Source organism: Colobus angolensis, unplaced genomic scaffold (genome assembly GCF_000951035.1).
Source record: "Colobus angolensis palliatus isolate OR3802 unplaced genomic scaffold, Cang.pa_1.0 Scaffold90, whole genome shotgun sequence".
Lineage (NCBI taxonomy): Eukaryota > Metazoa > Chordata > Mammalia > Primates > Cercopithecidae > Colobus > Colobus angolensis.
This window is the reverse complement of record NW_012122932.1, coordinates 8,785,273-8,800,243: the sequence shown is the minus strand read 5'-3', so window position 1 is coordinate 8,800,243 and position 14,971 is coordinate 8,785,273. Positions and strand designations below refer to the sequence as shown.

The 14,971-nt window shown below is 45.2% G+C and overlaps 1 protein-coding gene across 1 annotated transcript in view; it reads right to left on the bottom strand.

Moving 5' to 3' along the window:
* Positions 1-14,971, bottom strand: part of GALNT10 (polypeptide N-acetylgalactosaminyltransferase 10) — a 138,368-nt gene that overhangs the window by 44,209 nt on the left and 79,188 nt on the right. The window contains exon 5 of the mRNA XM_011931677.1: positions 360-545. Within this exon, the coding sequence (XP_011787067.1) occupies positions 360-545 (186 nt within the window). The remainder of the gene's footprint in view (positions 1-359; positions 546-14,971) is intronic.

The window sequence follows — 14,971 nt, the reverse complement described above, 5'->3', positions numbered from 1 at the left end:
ATGATGATGACCCCCCAGTTTGGCTATTAACAGCAAACAGCATGGGCTTGCTTTGCAATAAAATGAAGTAATCTGAGGAAAGCAGTCACGTTACTAGATGCCGATATGCTGTGTGACTTTGGGTAAGTCAGTTCCCCTCTCTGAGTCTTAACTTCTCTGTGAAATGAAGGGACAGGACTGGTTGGATTTTAACTTTGAGCACTCCTGAGCTTCTGAATCCCTCATGGCACCTGGCATTGTGCTGGGGGCATCTCGAGCAGGCAAGGGAAGCCTCATGGATGGCTCTCTGCTGCAGAAGGGGGCCACTGGCACAGGCTCATTGCAGTTTGCCTCCCTCCAAGTGGGAAGGGCTCCCTTACCGAGCAAGGGGGGAAGCCAGTTGACATTGGCTTCACAGTGTGAATCCAAGAATGTGATGACATCCCCAGTTGCCACTGAGGCCCCCAGCATTCGGGTCCTTATCAGCCCTTCCCGTTTCTTCGTTCGAAGAATTCTCACGCTGGGGAAAAGAGCCATGTAGTCTTCAAGAGGCTTCTTCAGGTGCTCTATGAGACAGAAGAGGACAGACGGGTGAGAACAGTTGCTTAGTAGTCATCCTTATGACTGCTCCCTTACATGCGAACTGCACTTCACAGTCTAGAAACAGCTTTCCTGTACACTGCCTCACTAGACCTTTCAGACAGGGCGAAGAAGGGCAGGGCTCATCACCTGTGTACTACAGATGGAGAAATTAAGGCTTAAAGAGGTCCAGAGATGGTGCCACGACCTGGAACCCTTCTGTCCAAGGGTGTGAGCATTTGTGGTTTATGCCTGACTGGGAACCATTTCCTCATCTTCTGGTAACAATATTTTTATTTTTCTTTGGGACACTGCCCCTTCCCTTCTCAGTCCATTAGACTCTGGTAGGGCTGATTCCATTCCACAGGTCCAACACGTGGTATAGGCCTGACCAGTCAGGGCATTCCATTCTCTTGGCCACGGTGATTGTCTCAGGGATGGCCATGTGACCTTAGTTCGTCCAAATAATGGGTCCTGAGAATGTTTTGTAGGATTATTGAAAAATGAGGTCCTTTCCTTTTGCTAGTTGGTTGGCCCTAAGTTTGGAGCCACTGGTGACATCTTTGGTGAAATGAGGTGATGAGAGGTGGTAAGCGAATATGCTGAGACTGAAGGCAACCTGTAAAAATAGGAGTCAAGACATGGAGAGAGAGAAAGACATTGTCCTGATGACATTTCAGTTCCCTAGACCCACGTGCCTGAAGCAGATAGACTCCTAGATGCTCTTATTACACAAGACAGCAAATTCCTCTCCTTGCTTATCCTAATGTGGGTTGGATTTCTGCCCCAATCCTGGATAAATTGTTTTAAATAAATATCAAAGACAGTCTATTTCTCCTAAAAGTCTCAGCCTCAACATCGGTGTCTCTTGATTTTAATCAGGCTTGGTGTCCTTTATGAAGACTCTAGGACGGCTGCAAAAGAAACCTCCAGCATACATCATACTTACTGATGAAATGTGGAATGCTTTCCTCCTCTGATCAGGAGAAAAGCTGTATGCTTTCACAATATCTATTCAGTATCGTACTAGAATTCCCAGCCAGTGTAATTGGTAAGAAAAAGAAAAGGCATAAGGATTAGACATACAGCCAGTGAATTCCTGGGTTTGCTGTGGAAACATGATGGTCTCCTTCTTCTAGACTGTGTTTCCCCAGTCACTGACAAACATATACCACCATCTAGATTTTTGCCATATTCATCTACTTTACTACAATTTACTTAGTTGTTTTAAAAATCAACTAACTTTTACAAATTAAACTTTTTATTAAATTTATTTTAAAAGGAAACTTTAAACACCATAGATGAAAAATTGGTATCATTTTTAATAAAGAACTAATAATTAAAAATCTCCAACAAATAAAAATTTGTTGTAAGGTTTTAGATTTCTACCAGATACTCCTGCCTCTCCACAACTGTGAGCTTAAGGTCTGCCCTCTCTTTGTCAAGCGGGGAACTATGGAAAACCCACCAAGGCTCCTCATTTCAGGTGATCAGAAGAATGAAAGAGAATTGAAAAGAGAAGGCTTTCCCTCCACATGATCCAGTGTTACTTTTAATGCAAAGTCTCTGAACCACCTGTAATCATTTTAGGTGTGACTTAAAATCACGTTTGGGCCAGGCACTGTGCCTACAATCCCAGCACTTCAGGAGGCTGAGGTGGGGGGATCGCTTGAACCGGGAATATTGAGGCTGCAGGGAGCCATGATCGAGCCACTGCACTCCAGCCTGGATGACAGAGAGAGAACCTGTCTCAATGAATGAATGAATGAATGAATGAATGAAAGAAAAAAATGACTTTTGCCTTGGTACACTTAGGGAAACACTGCTTCCATCACTGTGATTTTTGTCACCAGGAACTTCATTGAGATGAAGTGTGTTTCGTGTTATGTTGTCTGGCATCTTGTAGGCAGAAGAAATTAGAATACAGAGAAAAGATTATCTACATACATACAACCAGAAGCTAGAAGGCTAAAAAATGCTCCAGGTCTCTTCTTACTTGTGCACAAAGATTAATATGGCTTCCCTCGCCCTTTCCCACTTCTCTTTGGAACAGTGACTCTGTAGAAAGCAGAAATCAATTTGCCCTAATTGAGGGACTAAATCTTTCCAAAAGAGACTTTCTTGGGCAACAAGACAAGATAGCAAGAGGTATGATCACACTCCAAATATGCTGCTGTTCGGGCAGGAACACTATGTTTGAAAAAAGAAAAAAATCCATAGTCATTGTCTGTGACCACCGCTTCTTCTTAGCTGGGTTCAACTGATAGGTCATTACGACGAGAATGAGATAATCTCCTGTACCACACACCACTACTCCCATCAGAGGGAGAAATATCACCCTGGCCGGCTCTAATCATTGAGGCCCCCACTTGGGCAGAGCCCTATCGCTAAATCACCCCGAATGCAGATGGCCACAGTCATTACAGAGTGACCAATTAAGGCCTTCTGACAGCTTGTGGTAAAGTCAGAGCAATTATTTAGGGGCAATTATGCTCCTTATTAGACAGTGCATTTACGCAAAATCAGGGCCATTGCCCTATTTTACCACACTATCTTCCTGGATGAGGACATTTCATAAAGTCATACAGTTTTAGAGCTGGGAGGGACTTTAAATGAAGATGATGATGATTATGATGACAATTATAGGGAACAATTACAGAGCCCCTGCTTGCATGCAAAGCTCCTTCTTTCACCCACATTACCTCTGATACCCACACCACCACCACAAACTGGGTACTATAGAAGGAGATGCCGAGACTCAGAGTGGAGGACATGAGTCGCTCAAGGAACACAGTTTATAAATGATGATGCCAAGGTCTAAGACTCACCCTGCTTGATTGTAAAAGAACAGGCTCTTCCTACTACACCAAACCTCATGTCTGCCTCGCTTTAGTCCGTCCCTTCATTCTACCCCGAGAAGAGCGGGGAGAGTCAGAGAAGTTAAATGTCTTACCTAGAATCAAACAGTGGGTCCTTGACACAGCAGGATTATAACCCAGTTCAGAGCTTTTTCCAGCCTCAGATTTACCCCAGCTTCATAAGCCCTAAGGTAGGGCTGACAACCTGTGTTCACCAAAGTGCCCACACTGATGGGTTTGAGACACCTAAAGCTCTGTTAAGAAAGATTCTGAGGCTGTATCCTGGCTCAGTATGAAAGTGTCAGGACTGAGAAGAGATGCCTCAGCGTCTGACACAGCATCCCTAATGCCACATACTCATCATCCCTATTCTAGGGGCTGACATGATTGTAAACAGCACAGAATTGTTTTTGTCCTCATTACCCCTAATTTAATAATGATTCAGAGCCATCAATAGACACTGAGGCTGATTCTGAAGGTGGGAGCGCCCATCATTGTAAGACATTACGCAGGTGTTAGATGAGCACTTGTCAGAGAGCTGACAGATGGTTTCTGCGGCACATGCATCTGGTGCCCCACCCATATCCCCTCTCAGCATTTAGTCTCATGCCTGCCTGCCCACCACCTGCCGGCATCTGCCATTCTTCCCCAGTGGCTGCATAGGTCCATGTGTCAGACCTTGGCCAAAAACCCCCCGAGCTCCCTCGCCCCTCAGGTGGGATGACACTGAACACATGCTCCACGCTGGCTCCTAGAATTCCCAGGGGACCATGCATAGCCACCTGCAGTGCTGCCTGTCACAGGCACTCTTCCTGGGGGCCCCTCTTTCTGTTCTCACTTACCTACTTTCTTGCTGATATTTCCTGGCATCTCCTCCCAAATAAACTATTTGCACTGTCCCAGGATCTGCTTCAGAAAACCCAAACTCAGATTCCAAGGAGCAGGCATGACGTAGAAGATCTCCGAAGCTAAATGCGTGATTCCATGAAGCTCACAGTGATAACTTCAGCACAGCAACATGCAGTCCTTTGGTGCCCACTTTCTCCAAACAATGGCTAACATGTTTTTAGTACTCACTCAAACCACAGCCCCAGAAGCTTTACACCTGTTTAATCCTTTAATATTCACAAAAACTCTATGAAGCTAGTCACTAATTAGTACCCTCATTTTGCTGATGAGGAAACTGAGGGCACAGAGAGGTTAAGTAACTTTTCCAAGCTCCACACGGTAAGTGGCAGGTATCGGATTAAAACCCAGGCAATCTGGCTCCAGAGTGTAGTTTTCTTTGTTAAATTTTAAACATCAAGAATCACTGCAACACAGTTTTAAAAAGTAGAATAGAATGATGAACCTCCCATGTACCCATCCTTCAGCTTTATGTCTCTTGTTTCATCTCTGTCTCTGCCTGTGGGATGATTTGGAAGAGAATGGAGTCTGTACTTGTAACCACCAAGCTGTAAGAGGAGAAGAGCCCAGGGGATTAATGGAGAAGGATGTAACAACCTCAACTTGTATAACTCCTGCTCCTCTCCCAAGAACACTCCCAATAAGTTATCTCAGTGTTGGGCAGGTAGTAACTTCTCAGGAAATACTTGATTATCCCATTGGACTCCTCAGAGCCAATGCAAGGAGGATGGGGCAGGCAGGTAACATCACTTCTGATATCACTGGAGAGAAAACTGAGACCTAGGGAAGGGAAAGCCTTGCCCCAACTCTCTCAGCTGGTGAGGTCTGAGTGAGGCCAGAACTCAGGGCCCATGCTTCCCACAGTCCTCTCCCTACATGCTGTCCTGAGTGTGTGCACACGTGTGTACACACACACACACACACACACTGTGGTGTGTCTGGGGCCTGTGGCTCTCTTGGTTCCTGTCTTAAAGTGGAGCCTCTCCCTCCTGTCTGGTCTGAAGAGTTCTTAGGACTCTGATGATGGTTCTACCGGGTTGATTGTGGCACAAGGAGGAGTTGTTGTGGCTTGAATCATATCCCCCAAAAGACATATTGAAGTCCTAACCCCTGGTGGTTTTGAATGTGGCTTTATTTGCTAACAGGGTCTTTGCAGACGTAGTTATGTTAAGATGAGGTCATACTGGATTAGGGTGGGCACTCATCCAATGGCTGGTATATTTTTAAGAAGAGAGAAATCTGGACCCAGACACACAGAGAGGATACTGCGTGATGATGGAGGCAGAGACTGGAGTAGTGAGTCTATGAGCCAAGCAATCCCAAGGCTTGCCAGCAATACCAGAAGCTGGGAACGGGCATGAAATCCTCTCGAGGCCTTCAGAGACAGCAGGACACTTTGATTTTGGACATGTAGGCTCCAGAACTGTGAGAGAATGAAATTCTGTTTTAAGCCACCCAGTTTTTGGTTCTTTGTTACAGCAGCCCTAGGAAACTAAGATAGGAACGGTAAGATTCTCACGCTCTGGCACTGTGACAGTGACACGGCAGAAATACAACCTGCTGGCGGCCTCTACTGAGCCTGGTCTGGAGCACCGCACTCCATGGCCTATGCACCGGCCAGGGCTCGCCCCTCTGTAGTCTAGACTGTTTGTAGTCATTTGAGCAGTCTTTAAAAGGAGCAGTACGTTGCATCTTGTTACTCTTCCACTCTCCTGTTTAAATTTAAACCCTTCAATGGCTTCGCCTGGCTCTTGGAAGAAGGGTCATACGGCAAGGCGTGCACAGTCAGTCTCTGTTCCCTCTCCAGCCTCGTCCTGCTCCCTCCCTCAACGATGCTCCCTCCCTTACTATCTTATTTCTGGTTTTCAAAGGCCTCCTGATGTCTCCTTCAGCCTCAGGGTCTCTGCCCATGCCGGTCCTTCTGCGTGGATTGGTTGACATCCCAAGGCCTCCATACAATTCCTCCCAGTTAACTCCGGCTCATCCTTCAGATCCCAGTGCAAACTTTAACTCCTTACAAAGCCTTTCTTGATGTACTCAAACCTCAGCAGGTTCCTATGTCAGCCCCTTGCAAAGGCCTGGAACTCATCCTTCAAGGCACTCAGCTCAGATCACCCTGCATATTTGCGGAATTCCTCACTGTCTCTTTCACTCAACCCTAAGCTTATGAGGGTAACTTCTGTGAATGGTCCTCTCACCAGGGTGTCCCTCGTGCCTAGCACCCAAGCCAGAGGCGTCTGTGAACCTTCATCTCATCTGAATTTCACAACCCTTTGAGGGAAGCAGGTCCCAGTTCCACGCCTTCACTTCAAGACAAGGTCCAGAAAACACTTCTCGTCCAAGGCTACACAGCTAACAAGTTATGTGCTGAAGACAGGATTCAGATATAGTTTGGTTTGTTCAGGAATCTTCACTACTCTGTGTAATCAGATCAATTCCCAAGTGAAATATTTCAGAGTTTCAATCTCTGATGCCACTGAGCCTTGCAGAAACACCACTGAGGAGCACCAAAAGTAGAGGAGCTCTACTGTTCCATGCTCTGGCAGGACGCAAAGCATTGGGGAGAGCACCCCATGGAGTGGCCCAAGAGGAAAGAAGAGAAGGAGCAGCAGAAGGGAAGCAGGGAGGGGCCATCAGCCAGATGAGTCAGCAGCATCACCAGCGTCGGTTCTCTGGCCCCTGGGGTGCTGCTAACCATGCAGAGGCTTGGACTGGCTCTGGGACTTGTAGGTGTTCCGGGTCTTGTCAAGTCTTCGTTCTGCTTGGCTTCTGCTCTTAAAGCACCAGAGTTCATCTGTTTCCTGGGATAGATTTATTCACTTGTAAATCTTGGTGTATCACAAGGTACCGGCAATCCATTTGGAGAGAGAGGAGAGTACACGTTAGTAAATAGCATCATCCCTTATCCTGTTTTGATACTTTGGTGTTTCCAACCAAAGGAAATGTTAAGATGAGGTGGGCTCTCACCTTTATCATCATTGTCATGATTTCTGTCAGGTGCTTACCGTGTGCCTAGGTCCTGTGCTGTCTGTCATTTCATTCTTCTTTCTTTTTTTTTTTTTTTGAGATGAGGTCTCGCTCTGTCGCCCAGGTTGGAGTACAGTGGTGCCATTTCAGCTCACTGCAGCAGTGCCATCTTAGCTCACTGCAGCCTCCACTTCCTGGGTTCAAGTGATTTTCCTACCTTAGCCTCCCGAGTAGCTGGGATTACAGACCTGTACCACCATGCCCGGCTAATTTTTGTATTTTTTGTAGAGATGGGGTTTCGACATGTTGGCCAGGGTGGTCTCGAACTTCTGATCTCAAGTGATTCACCCATTTTGGCCTCCCAAAGTGCTGGGATTACAGGCATGAGCCACCGTGCCTGGCCTCATTTCATTCTTGTGACAAATCTCCTAGTGACAACTCTCTTGTGACAACTTTCTTAGACAAAGAGAAACTGAGTCTCAGAAAAGTTCTATGTGAATCTGTTTTCAGACAGCTGGTAGATGACAGCCAGGAATCAGAGCAGGTGTTTCTGATTACAAAGCTGTTATTATTAACCATGCAACTACACCACCTCTCAATGCCCTCAGTCTCTCTATTCTGCCTGGCAAATACCAGTTTCCAACCCTAATCCTCTAGGATGTCCAAGGCTTTCCTTTGCTTGAAAAACTTATAGACAGGTAAATACAAACAGCAGGAAAATTAAAAAGACAGGTTGAGAAGGAAAGCTATGCTTATACCAGGATGGGTTTTGGCAGGTGAAATGCACAGGCATTTAAGCATCATTTACTGTTTGGAAAAGGGAAACAGATCAGCCCTTCAGGAAAGACTTTTTCTGGCTCAGAGCCCCAGGAGGAATTTTAGAGAGTGGCAGAGCTGAAAGGAAGCTCAGAGTTCAGCTAGAAGACCTTTGTTTTCCTTTGACATGAGTCTGCTCATAAGACAATTTCAGGCATAATGGACACTTTCGATGAGTAGCTTGAAAAGCTGGCCATTTCTTTTCTTTCCCTTCCCTTCCTCCTCTTCTTTTTGATAACAGCTTTACTGAGATATAATTCACATATTATGCAATTCACCCATTTAAAGCATACAATTCAATATCAACCAGCCATTTCTTGCCCCACTGAAAGCAGAGAGCCGACTGAACCTCAGCGAGAGCATCTCTGCTGAGGAGAATTCAGTCCAGTTTAATCAGGAAAGCATTTACTGAGCTCCTGCTGTGCCAGGAGCTATGCTGGGTACATTCCTTTCTGGTGATCTCACACAGTGGTTTTCAAAGTGTGGTTCCAGACCAGATGCATCAGCATTGTTTGGGAATTTAGTAGAAATGCCCATTCTTAGGCCTCACCTTAAACCTACAGAAGCAGATGGGTGGGGACCACTGAGCCGGATTTTAACAAGCCCTCCCTGTGATTCTTAGGCATGCTAAAGGTTTGAGGATCACTGGTGTGACATAATGCTGAAGGTGAGTTCAGAAAAACCAACCTAGGCCATCTTGATCATATTAGGAACTCTAAGTGATCAAAATCAGAATCCCATGTTTCCTGCTAGAATAATGGAAAAACTGAAGTTCTTTTTTTTTTTTTTGAGACGGAGTCTCTCTCTGTCGCCCAGGCTGGAGTGCAGTGGTGCGATCTCGGCTCTCTGCAAAGCTCTGCCTTCTGGGTTCACACCATTCTCCCGCCTCAGCCTCCTGAGAAGCTAGGACTACAGGCGCCCGCCACCATGCCCGGCTAGTTTTGTTTTTGTATTTTTAGTACAGATGGGGTTTCACCGTGTTAGCCAGGATCTCCTGATCTCGTGATCTGCCCGCTTCAGCCTCCCAAAGTGCTGGGATTACAGGTGTGAGCCACCACACCCGGCCAAACCTGAAGTTCTTTAAGGAATACAAGACTATTTTGCCCCCTAACCCAGCAAACCTGTGAGTGGAAGGGTGCTGGCTTGGGTGCCCTCACATCCCTCCTCCTGTCTCTGAGCACAGCCCTCAGATTCACACTGGTCCCCACCTAGCCTGGCTGCTTTGTTTCCATCCTCTCACCTTCAAGTGAGAAAAGGTCTGACAAATGAACACATCTCCCAATAGCGCTCACAGCAAAGGTTGTCAAACGTCAGCCCTAAGAACCCCCAAGGAAGCTGGTTTCCACACAGATGCTGAGGCAGTCTCACAGATTCTGATTCTATATTTCTGGGAACAGTGGCTTTCAAACCTTTGACTGTGACTCATAGAAAGAAATACATTTTACATCATGACCTGAAACAAAAACATACAAAAGTATACACACACATATAACTGAAATACAAGGTGTGATTCACTGGGATACATTTACTTTTTCTATTCTATCCTCTTGTATTCTATTTTTATTAAAATCCTAGACATGATGACCCTGTAAACTGATTTTATGACCTTCCAATGGGTCTACTCCTACCATCTGAAAAACCCTGGCCTAGGGTACAGCCTGGAACCTATAATGTTAAAAGGTGGCCCACCTGATCCTGAGACGGGTGATCCTCTGCCACAGCCCCTGACCCAAGGCTAGTACTCTGCATGACATACCATGGTTACTATTGCTATTGTTATTGGCCTTCTGAGAATGGACAAAAATGTGCCCAGGGTTTTATACACAGGACTATCATTGCATTGCTTACCTTAATAGATCATTCCAGAATTATTTTCTGTTGACTTGAGATCTCTGAAGTACCAATAGGTGGAGGAAGTGGTTATTCCCAAATAGCCAATTTCCTTCTCCCAAAGACTCCAGAGGGCCTATTTTAGGTGTCTTTCCTACCACCATAAGAGCTGCCAGGAAAAGGTGTGTATTGGAGCTTTTGGTATCTACGGGCCTATTGTCTCAGCAGCTGGAAAACATCAAGGACACAGCAGATCTGAGGGAATTGGATCTAACTCCTTTAGTCAAAGGCCAACATAGCTCCAACATCTGGCTGACTCACTCACCCTCTAATTCAGGGGTTTTCTTTTCTTTTCTTTTCTTTACCTTGCAGCTCCAGCTTAAAGGAAAATTCAGGGGTTTTCAACCCTCTCCAACTCAATGCCCCTTTATGAAACAGCTGTTTTGTATGGCATCCTTTAATATTTTAAAATAAAATTAACAAGTAGTATAACCTGCCTAACACCCATTTCCAAAAATTCTAATAATGTCCCAATCGTGATGTAAAGGAGAAATAATAAAATAACATGTGTTTCAACATAAATGCTTAGGCTGACTACAAGAAGACAGAGAAGCCAAATGCTAGTACTTGTAAGTGCCATATATTGGACTGCATATTACTTCACCTAACAGACAGGGCTGGCAACTCAAGTACCCTAAGCAGCACTGCTGTTGATGACATGATTGTCTAAAACAGCAAACAACTGCTGGTGGAGTTTCAACCAAAACGAGTACCATCTGCTCTTGATATACGTGCCTTCCTGGACAAGTCAGTGCAGTGGCAAGCCTGGGAGGAGACAGCAAAGAGATGGAGACAATTCCTTTCACTGGAGTTCAGTTTGGAAAGAATAGTGTATTGCCTGTAAGCGGTTTTGGGTGGTAGCTGACAACAAGTGAAGAGGAGTTTCAGTGGAATGCTAATGGGCATGCTCCATTAACAAAATAAATTTCTCGGGGGAAAATTTAGGAACAAGGAGAGAGGAACCAGTAAGGCTGAGTGTGGTGCGGAAGGAAGGGTGAGAGGGCAGACAGTCCCCAGTGGTGTGGTCTAGGTAGGGGACTTTGGAGAGCAGGAATGTCTAGTGAGATTGTGAGTGGGTTGCTATGGAGTATGTGAGGTAACTGCCTCTTCCATCGAGTGCTCAGTTAAGTTTAAAGTCCTCCTTGATGATGGTTTGGTGCACGTGGGTTCTTTCAGGGGACTCTAGATTACCACCCAAGATTAAACAGCTCATGTTGGCTTCTCTGGAATTCAAGTCTAAGTCAGTCTCTTTTCACCATCCCTTAACAATTGAGGCCTCCTGGACTGATGGCTTAGATTCTCTGACCTTTTTCTGAAAATGAATGGTTGGAATGACCTGCAACCTAAAGAAAGATTGTACACCTTCCCCAAACATTTGCTGTGAAACCACAGGCCCGCCCGTTCTTAGGTGTCATGCTACAAATTAGCCTACTCCTCAGGGTGCAGGTATTTGGCCTGAACAAGCCTTTGGTGATTTTCAGAATGAATTATTCTCCTTCTTCAAGCAATCACATCCACCAGCCAGCTCCCAGAAATAGAAAGCACTTCATCACACAAATTAACTCCTCTCTCCTATTTTGCGGAAGATGAATAATCTATTAAAAAAGAGATGCTATTATCTAAACAGGCAGCTCTGTCTGCACTTTTAATTTCAACTAAATGCCCTGCTCCCTTTTCGGCAGTGGGCAGGGCCGTAAATCTGTTTAATAATCAGACGATGAATAAAAACACTCCAGAAACCACCCCTATCAAGTTAATTACAGTCTCCTCTGTTTTCTGAAAGTGACTCCCCACCAATCAGCTACAAATGAGAAGAGAAGACCAGGCCCTTTGGACTTAGCCCACTTTACTTTTTCACCCAGTTGGAGCCCATCCAGGGGAGCAGATTCATGGGCAATTCCAGTTGTGGGCTTCTGGTAGCTGCTCTTAAATTATGTCAGGTTGTCAGGTGTTGGAGAGCAACATGTGTTTCATTTAGGATGCCGGCTTCCATGACTATCGTTTAAGGTGTTATTAAAAAAGAAAAAAAAAATCCTTCCACTTCAGCAACAGTGTCGGCCTGTCAGTTTCATATTTGTTAAAGGGCAAAAGTGTTCTCCTGAGGGAAATTTTCCTGCTTAGTGCACAGGAAGAGAAAGCTGAACATATGTCAGAACTTTCCTTACCACCTCCTTCAACCACCACCGCCCCCTCCCCATGCAAAAAACCCCAACCCAATCTAACACCAAATATTTTGAAACCTCCCATTCAGGGCCTCTTCCCTCTGCTTCTGCATTGGGATCTTCTGCCACTTACAGAAATGTCCACACCAGAGACTAATCTGATGTGCACAGGTCTTCTGGCATCTCATCCCTCACCTCTCATCTCATTCACACTACCGGTGCTACAGCACAGGTCTACTGATGTCATGTGGTGACATTTCAGGCTTCTCAGGATGGCCAGAACCAACCCTTCCAGAATCATCTCTCATCTCACCCCTGCCCCTGGTGCATTCTGTGCAGACACTGCTCAACTAATTTCCTTGCTTTCACTGTTGCAAATCTGTCAGCTCAGAGCATCCTTCTCTGCTTCTCTGTCTCAAGGAATCCTATTCTATTCTTCCCCCAAGGCTCAGCACAAAGTGCTCCTGAAGCATCACCTGCATGTTCTGATTTGGGACTTGTGTCTATCTGCTTGGCACAAGCTACTTGAGGGCAGGACTCAGAGTGATCGATTTTCCTCACAGCATCTGGCATACTGTAGGCACACAGATGTTCGATCATAACTTAACATATTTTGCTTGTCATTTGCTGCTTTTATCTTATAAAATCTATATATACAGTGTGCTTCCAAAGACTCAACATGTCACCCTGGGGAAGATATAAAGCATGTTTGGGAGGCCCTGTCACTCAGGTACACTTGTGAGTCTCCAAACATAGGAGGTAGCGTCAGGAAGCAAATGCTATCATCTGGGCAGGATATTTATCAATAAAAGGACCACTCATCAATAAAGTGCCCACTCAAACCTCTCTCCCCACTTAACAACATCTCTGTCCATCACATGAAAGTGTGTTTGTGGGTGGTTGTGTTTCAGGTGTGCCCACCCTGTTAATATCATATATGCAGCAAATGCAAAGGCCCTGAGGTAGACTGGGCAGGACCTAAAGCAGTCACTGATTTTGTCATTGTTGTTAGATGTTTGGAGCCATTTTTTTTGCAGCTAAATGCTGGCACAAAATCCTTTCAGGATATGCCTTAAAGATGCAGACATCCTGCAGGGAAAGAAGCACCACAATTGATACAGGTGGTCTCCATTTTTGGACATAAAATATTCTGGTATTTCATCTTTTTCTTTCTAAAATGGAAAGTCTTGACTATTTTTTGTGATTCTAAATATGACGCATTTTTGAAAAAAATGTTTTAACCATCATGGCACAATGTAACATCTGAGTGACAAGCTGTGCTAGTCACACCCACCAGAGATGGCCACTCTTAAGTTTGCTCTATTTCTCACCCAATTTCCCAATCTTTTTATGCTTCTTTATTTCTTCTGAAACTTGTTTTTTCCAGTTGACAATATGCCAAAATCATCTTTCTATATCAGTACATGTAGATCTAGGATGTCCTTTTTCTTTTCACTATCTCACTTTATCCTCAAATTAACTGAAGCCAGGGAGGTAGCTCCACTTTGACTGATACAAAGACTGAGGTTGGGAGAGAGTTCTTCTGCCCAAGTGGACAATTGGTAGGTTAGAATACTGGGCTCTGTGATTCAATAGCTTATGCCCTCGCCCTGACACCATACTCTCTGCTTCCAGAAGACAAGACTAGAACCAGAAGATATACTTTGCGGAGAGCTAGAGTTCCGCTCCATGTAAGGAAAAAGCCTTCCGATAAGAAGAGCTGTCTCACAAAAGAATGGGATAGCTCGTAAGACAGTGAGTTGTCCATCACTGGAAGAATTCAATCAGAGGTGAAACTTACTATGCAAACCATACAAAAGACTCAAATATTGGAGAAATAGTTGAACTGTGTAGCCTCGAAGACCCCCCTCCAGCATTGGAATTGTGTCATTTCACAGTTCCAAGATGCTATGCCTCTCTGCAATTGGTTCTAAGAATAGTGAAAATCCAGCTAAGGACTTAGTCCTTTAATCCAATAGCTCCTTCTGAGATGCATTAGTAATTAGCAGAGAGAGACTGTGGTTTTCTTTTCACAAGCTCTAGCCTATTTTATCTACCCCTGTAATTTTCTCCCTACCCTAGCTGTGAGCAACTTTTACTTTTGAATGTTTAATTTGTCAAAGGCCCGAAAGCACACTGAATGCTGCCTTCGAGAGAACTCCACAATGTGGGTGTATGTGAGGCAATGTGGGCTGGGAGGTCTATGCATTCTGAACCCAGACCAGAGATGGACAGAAAGACTGTTCAGTCCTCTGGTTATGTATGAGCTGCTCGATGCCCAGGTATTCCGATTTGTTAGCACAGGCTCAAACACAAACATGAACAAACACACGCACACATCCCAATGTCCATTGTTGGAGTGAGGGGGACACTTTTCACTTCCTGCTGGGGTGCCCAGTTTGAACAGAAGGTGTTTCTTATATTTGGGGTATCATAAGCTCAAAAGCAAACAAGGAGCACTGGTCTGAGTACGCTGTGGCAAAAGACTCTCAGCCCTGGACAGGCATCTTGTTCCCATTCCAGGACCCAGATGGCTGTCTGGGTGGAGCCATAGATGACCCACATCACCCAGAAGCCAGGTGGTGTGATGTGAGTCTTGCCAGCAATGCCGCATGGCTCCTCAGTACCTATTCCATTTGAGTCTGTCACAGCGCCTGACCTTCCACCACTGGTTACCCAATTCTTGTGGGTCACCACTGCCCTCCTCTGGGGGGCATTAAGACATTATACAAGTCATATTAATACGTGTTCATGTTAGAAATTGTTGAAAATCATAAATTAAATACCAACAATTAACCCACTGTCTAGATGGCC